General features: G+C 40.3%; 1 protein-coding gene across 1 annotated transcript in view; it reads left to right on the forward strand.

Annotated features, from left to right (window-relative positions):
- si:dkey-233k19.3 (dynein heavy chain 11, axonemal) overlaps positions 1–7,665 on the forward strand; it is a 43,107-nt gene that overhangs the window by 31,891 nt on the left and 3,551 nt on the right. Inside the window, 17 exon segments of the mRNA XM_008323361.3 lie at positions 211–415; positions 653–817; positions 1,006–1,146; positions 1,908–2,078; positions 2,467–2,589; positions 2,678–2,871; positions 3,243–3,391; positions 3,471–3,598; positions 3,866–4,093; positions 4,174–4,365; positions 5,927–6,055; positions 6,221–6,463; positions 6,556–6,738; positions 6,956–7,071; positions 7,191–7,303; positions 7,381–7,521; positions 7,611–7,665. Of these exon segments, the coding sequence (XP_008321583.2) occupies positions 211–415; positions 653–817; positions 1,006–1,146; positions 1,908–2,078; positions 2,467–2,589; positions 2,678–2,871; positions 3,243–3,391; positions 3,471–3,598; positions 3,866–4,093; positions 4,174–4,365; positions 5,927–6,055; positions 6,221–6,463; positions 6,556–6,738; positions 6,956–7,071; positions 7,191–7,303; positions 7,381–7,521; positions 7,611–7,665 (2,676 nt within the window).

The following is a 7,665-nucleotide window of genomic DNA, read 5'->3' on the forward strand; positions in this document are numbered from 1 at the left end:
CTTTCTGATAATATCAGTCTTTCTGACTTATATATATATATATATATATATGTGTGTGTATAATATTTTAATAATAGATGCAGAAGATGAAAATAATTTAATACATGTGTGTATAATATTTTAATAATAGATGTAGAAGATGAAAATAATTTAATAGTTTCAGATTCGTTTTTATTTATTTGCCTATTGATTAAAATGTACTTTTTTCAGGTACATTCAGATCGGTGGAAAACTTTGTGAATACAACAGTGACTTCAAGCTCATACTGCACACCAAGTTGACCAATCCCCACTTCCCACCTGAGCTCCAAGCTCAGACAACTCTTATCAACTTCACAGTGACCCCTGTGGGCCTGGAGGAGCAGCTCCTGGGGCAGGTAGTGTCCTGGGAAAGGCCTGATCTGGAGGCACTGAAGGTAAACTTCTCAAGTGGATAACTTGGCTATTTTTGTTTGATTATTATATATATTTATTTATATTGAGATTGATAGAGTGGTAGTAATTTTGGCAGAAATGTTTTTGAAATATGCAGATTAGATTGGGATCAGTCAGTAGAAAAGGTTGGTCAGTAGAAAATAACTTTGAAAAATAAAATTTGTCTTTTGTTTAATGCATAGTCTTTGTGCTCTGTTCATTAATGCATCTTCTCCAAGTTGGAACTGACCACGCAACAGAACCACTTCAAAATTGAACTCAAGCAGCTGGAGGACGACCTGTTGAGTCGACTCTCTGCAGCTTGTGGCCATTTTCTTGGTGATGTTTCTCTCGTGGAGCAGCTTGAAAGCACCAAGACGACAGCTGCCCACATACAGCTCAAGGTAAGGCCGCCAGGCCCTGGATGAGAGAACTTAGTATGATTTTTTTTTTTGTACAAATGGTTGCCCAACAAGGCCTCATTTTGTTGCATTACCTGCAAATGATATGAAAGTAGAAAGATGTGTAATGAGAGTGATTTGGAGCATGACTGAGAGCCTCATTGCTCATTATGTGCATTTGGCACACGCAGGTGGTGGAGGCCAGAGAGAACGAGACAAAGATCAACGAGGCTCGAGAACTATACCGCCCAGCAGCTGAGAGAGCATCACTCCTCTTCTTCATCATCAGTGACCTCAGCAGGATTAACCCCATGTATCAGTATTCTCTCAAGGTGAAACCTGGATCTGTGAGGAGGCTGAAAGGGAACAAATGTGGCTTTTCTTTTTCAATATATATATATGAAGTATTGTGACACCATACAGTGATAAAACCCTGACAATTTATTGTGAAGCTGATGTAAAACGATATTTGTTGAGTTAATCAGAGTGACTTTAACTAACCCACTTTTATCACCTAAACTTGTTAATGACACCTGTATTTTTGGGGAAACCTTTTGGAAAAAATCCTATTATATTAGGACATTTAGGATATTTTAGTTCTTTTAGGTCAGTTATCATCAAGGATCAAAGAAAAAAAAAGAAAAAGAAAACAATATGTGGTCCCCACTATTAAAGCAACTTAAAAGCTCAGACTTAAATAACTATCAGTATCATAAATATCAAATAATAATGTTGAACAAAAATTTGATTTTAATTTCATTTTATTTTATTGTCTGGCCCCCTGTGTGTGTGTCCAGAAACGTTCAGGCCTTCTGTCAAATATAGTTCATTTTATTTTATTGTCTGGCCCCCTTTGTGTATGTCCAGAAAAGTTCAGGCCTTCTGTCAAATATAACTAGTCACCACTGAATGATGGGTATTTTAAGGTTAAAGACTTAATGTGGAAGTATGATTAGTATTAGATTAGTATTAGATTAGTATTAATAGAGTTGGAGTAAGGATTAGGCATATATCTGTAATATTTAGACTAGGGTTTGGAAATATTTTGTGTCAATCCTCTTGAATACCAGATCCCCATTTGCTTGTGTTCCAGACCTATAACTCTGTGTTCAACAAAGCCATGGAGCATGCAGAATGGGACGAGGACGTGAGGACCAGAGTGCACACCCTCACTGAGGCCATCACCTATTATGTATTCCTGTACACCTGCCAGGGCCTGTTTGAGAGAGACAAGTTAACCTTCTTGTCACACACTGCCTTTCAGGTGAGAGACCCAGGGCCGCCTCGGAGGTGGACCCCTCTGTCATCCTCATCAATCAACATACTTTTCTGCCCACACATTAACTTCAATTAAAAACAGTCAGCAGGACCATACGCTGCCATTGATTACCTCTCACACCTTCCTTCCTGGTCGAGGTTCAGACAGTTGGTTCTGACAAGGGGGCGGGTTCTGATGGCATAATGCAATTATCTGTCACCGCGGAAACTGTTTTTCGCTTTTGAAGTGGAGCAGTGACGGCTGACCTTCATGTTTTTCTATTCCACATTCAGAGTTACCCTCCCTGCTTGAATGATTTTAACCAGACCTTTTTGTCAGAGTTGGTAGCCACTTTAAAAACATGTACAGTAATAAACTGTTTTCTTTCCTTAAGATTCTGCTCAAACAGGGTCTGATTGATGCTGAGGAGTTTGACTTCCTCCTGCGTTTTCCTGTGGAAACAACCAAACTGAGTCCGGTGTCGTTCCTCTCGTCACAAAGCTGGGGCGCCATCAAGGTGCAGTGTTGTGAAAAGGGTTTTATTCCTATTGAGGAGGTTTTATATGTTTATGAGAGGAAGCTCTGATTTTTGTGGATAATTATAGACCATTTCCACTCTGGAGAACTTCAGTGGACTGGACAAAGACATCGAGAGCTCACCGAAGCGCTGGAGGAAGGTGGTGGAGTCCAGTTGTCCTGAGGAGGAGAGACTTCCACAGGATTGGAAAAACAAGAGTTCCATCCAGAAGCTAATAATCCTCAAAGCTCTTCGCCCTGATAGGATGACCTATTCATTAAGGTTAGTGAAAGCATAGACCAGTGGTCTCGAACCTAAATGGTTTGAAGGCCACTGTCATCAAGATTTATTTTTCAAAAAAGTCGTTTTTGTTTAATTTAAATACTGCATAATACTACAGTATAGACAGCAAGTACAATGACCAATGAAAACGTTTTGATGAGCCAACTATAAGACAGTTGATTGTATTTAAAAAATTACCTTCGGGGCAAAATTAGATTATTATTGACATTTAGTTGCAGGCCAGGTGTGGGGTTTGCTGCTAAGCACCTCTAAGCCAGGAGTTTGAGACCATTGATTTCGAGTATTTGCCAAGTGACTGAATTTTACCCCGTTACATGAAAGTGATTTTTTTAAATTCTGTTTCCTGACAGGAATTTTGTGGAGGAGAATATGGGGACAAAATATGTGGAAGCAGCCAGACTGGAATTTGAGAAACTGTATGAGGAAAGTAGTCCTTTGACCCCTGTGTTCTTCATCCTCTCACCTGGAGTGGACCCTCTCAAAGATGTAGAGAAGCTTGGTGATGCTTGTTTTTGATACGGTACATCCTCATCACCTATTCTGTTGCTGGTTTTAACAATCAACATATTAATTTACAGGCTTAAAGCTGGGATTCTCCCTCGACAAGGACACATTGCACAATGTGTCCCTGGGGCAGGGCCAGGAGGAGGTGGCAGAACGGGCTCTGAAGAATGCTTCTAAACTGGGACACTGGGTCATTCTGCAGGTGAGAACTATTTAGTCATGACAACAATTTTGCTTCAGTAGTCAACCAGTCAGGCAGTAATGCATATCATTGAATTACTCAGCCTCTTTATGAAAGTCAAATGAACTCAATTTGGTTCAATATAATTGACCTCATAAGCTCCATTAACCATTTTCCTAGAGAGGCACAGATTTATCCTCTTACAGTACAAGACGTCAGACCAGTTCAACTCTGCTACAGAAAAGCTGATAACATTCTTTAGTAATTAATTTAATTTTGAATTTCCAGAATGTTCACCTGGTGTCTAGTTGGCTGCCCACTCTGGAATCCCTTCTGGAGACAACAGCGTTGAACAGTCACCCCAGCTACAGAGTCTTCATCACTGGAGAACCAGCACCAAGCCCTGAGCAGCATGTGATCCCTGCAGGAATACTGGAGAACGCTGTTAAAATCACCAACGAGCCTCCAAATGGCATGAACGCTAGTCTGCATGCTGCTCTCAACAACTTCAGTCAGGTGGGGAAAAACAGTTCATCAAAGTATACTTCAATAAAAATAATCTCTATTTATTGTGTACATCTCCTCCATTTTTACAGGACACTCTGGAGATGTGCTCCAGAGAACAGGAGTTCAACTCCATGCTCTTCTCTCTCTGCTTTTTCCATGCTTGTGTCACGGAGCGCCGTAAGTTTGGTCCCCAAGGCTGGAACCACATTTACCCCTTCAGCACAGGCGACCTCACCATCTCAGCTAATGTCCTGTACAACTACTTAGAGGCCAATGCTAAGGTATTTTTAGTACTCCCTTTTTAATACCATTACTAGAGGCAAAACACAAATGTAAATGCAACAAAATGCTGCATTAAATCAAGGGTCTTAAACTTACGGGCCAGTTCAGGCTCACAGTACAAATCCAGCTGTTCTGAATCCTAATCTTAAACTACTTTGTAATCCTAATAAAACTACATTTTCTTTGAGTACTATTACCTTAATAACCTGGCTCATTATCAGACATGGAAACCGTGTTTAATTGAACTGTTTTCCGTTACTTGTTAAATCTCTTGTAATTCCTGGAAAGAAAGAAAAACTCTAACCTCTTTTATAAATTTTCTCATTTTGAAGCACAGCCTATAATTTAGCTTTTGTCTCACAAAGACAAAAAACTATTCTCAGGATTTCTGCACCGCTCACAACCACTAATGCTTTTCTCCTGCATCTCCTATTACCGCGGTCACAACCAATTATGTCTGCGGCGTGTTCTGCCCTCCAAAAACGAATGTCCTTCATTATGTTAACCAAACACTAACCTGCATGTGCGTATACAGAGGATTCATTAGGAGAGCAATGAAGCGTTATCCTAAATGTAATTACATGCAGCCAGTGTGACAGTTCACAACGCTACGTAAGTGATAACTGCAATTAGAGCTGATGAAGGAAGCAATTTGCAAAACAATACAGGTACAAATGACGGTGAACCGCAAGCTCTTGTAATTTGTTATGAATCACACGTTCTTTTCTTCCTCCTTCACCCTCCAGGATCATAATCTCCGTCTCCTCTGTCGTAGCTTAGATCTGTCAGTGTGACGCACGTCATTCTGTTATGTAGGTAAAAGGTGATTGGAATTGGAGAGTTTGTAGTTTATGGCCGATGGTTCATTTGGAGCAAAGTGATGATGATTGTATTTGAATATACAAAGCACACACTGTTTCCTTCTTAAAAGTATTCCCATTGTTCAGGACATTTCAGGTGCTGTTTTGTGAATGAATGAGGTCTGAGATGTCAGCAAATCTAGGGACAAGGTCAAATAAATGCAGGAAACTAAAAAGCTGCTGTAAGGTTACATGAAAAGTTGATTGGCCTGGTTGATGTGTCAGTTGAGGTGCTGCACCTCAGTGTTGTTCAGCCCAGTTAAGGTCACAACAACAGTCAGGTTTGTGTATAACCTTTCACCTATTTACCTTACTTACAATTCTTTCACTTTCCAGGTATTTCAGGACGTGTAGGAAACCGTTTATGACAATATATAGGGAAATAAATCAAAATGTTATTGAGTATTTTTGACGAAGTTTGAAGTCAATTCAAATCAGTCAAGTCATTAAAAAGCTGAACAGAGCTATTAACACGAAAAGTGCATTTCAATGAAAGCACTTTTTTGCTGTCCATTCAGAAAAGTGTTACTTGAACTGATCGGATCAGCACATTTCAAGTATTTGAATTAAGTATTTGCCTGATATTGATACTAGTATCAGTATTTGTGCACCTTAAACTAAAAAGTCAAACTGGTGTAATTCATTGTACTATGTGTAACGTGGATTATAAAAACAATAAGGGACAATTTGTCTCTCACAGTCCATGCAGGTTCCCTGGGAGGATTTGTGTTTTCTGTTTGGGGAAATCATGTACGGAGGACACATCACTGACGACTGGGACAGACGGCTGTGTAAGACCTACCTGCAAGAGTTCATGCATCCGAAAATGGTGAGTAACATCAACCTGAAATTGATCTTTGATTTTTTTTTTTTTTTTTTTTTTTTTTTTTGCAGTCATATTTGTGTTTTTAAAGGATGAAGAACACATTCAGTTGTAATTCAATAGCGCTGTCAAGCATTATGATTCATGGTGCGCTTGTCTTTTTTGTCTTAGTTTGAAGGAGAGCTTTTCCTCTGCCCTGGGTTTCCAGCTCCACAGTTCACAGACTATAGTGGTTACCACAGTTATATTGACAAACATCTGCCCCCTGAGAATCCCACCCTGTATGGGTTACATCCTAATGCTGAACTGGAGTGCCTCACCGTCACCTCAGACAACCTGTTAAAGACTCTGCTGGAGCTGCAGCCTCACGACTCCTGCAGAGGAGAGGGAGCAGCTCAGAGCACAGAGGAGAAGGTTCACAGTCGATATGAAAACATTGTCAACAAAGAGCAGTGTCAGTCACCTGGTTAACATAAAAAACCTAATCACGCATGTTTGTGCCTCAGGTCAGGTCTGTCATTGAAGACATCCTTGACAGACTACCGGAGGAGTATAACATGGCAGACATGATCAGCAAGACCACAGACAGAAACCCTTACGTTTCAGTGTGTCTGCAGGAGTGTGACAGGATGAACCTCCTGCTGGCAGAAATAAGGAGGTCTCTGAATGAGCTCGATCTGGGTCTGAAGGTAAGGTCAGCTGTGGCTCTACAGCTCTTATAATACAGTATATTAAAACCTAGCTTAATGCTAAATGTAAAAGTATGCATACAGAGTCTATAATCCGTCCTTTGTCTTATGCATACAGAGTCTATAATCCGTCCTGTTTTCGTAACAGAGGTAACCTAAACTAGGCTTTGTCAAATAATTAATGCTTGTCTTTTTAAGAGGATTTTTCCATTTGCAGGGCGACCTCACCATGTCCTCAAGTATGGACAGTCTGCAGTCCTGTCTCTTTACTGATTCCGTCCCTGACTCCTGGGCCAGACTGGCTTATCCCTCCACTAAAACACTGGCACAGTGGTAACTGCTGATCTAACTACTGTATTTGTCTTAAAGGAAATCTCCTTTAACGTGTTAGCAAACTAAATATAAAATATATTTTTGTATATAATATAATAATATAATATAATATAATACAGGTTCAATGATTTGATGAGTAGCTGTCGTGAACTGGACAGCTGGACTCAAGACTTTGTCCTGCCTGCTGTTGTTTGGCTCTCTGGGCTTTTCAACCCTCAGTCTTTTCTCACAGGTGGGTCAGTAAACACCACAGTCATTTTTGAGTGTGTGTACATAGGTAATATTAATGTTATGCTGTTCATCTCTTAGCTGTGCTGCAGAGCATTGCACGTAAGAACCAGTGGCCTTTGGATAAAATGACTCTGACGGTGGACGTAACCAAAAAGACTAAAGATGAGTTTGGTCATCCACCACGAGAAGGAGCCTACGTCCACGGACTCTTCATGGAAGGTTAGGATAAATAACACTAAGGATATAGCATATATATTATTTACATATACATATATTTACACAGTACCTGTCCCCCTGTGTCCCACCAGGTGCTCGCTGGGACGTTCAGTCTGGCATCATCTCTGAGGCCATTCTGAGGGATCT

This window comes from Cynoglossus semilaevis, chromosome 13, assembly GCF_000523025.1.
Source record: "Cynoglossus semilaevis isolate Cse_v1.0 chromosome 13, Cse_v1.0, whole genome shotgun sequence".
Lineage (NCBI taxonomy): Eukaryota > Metazoa > Chordata > Actinopteri > Pleuronectiformes > Cynoglossidae > Cynoglossus > Cynoglossus semilaevis.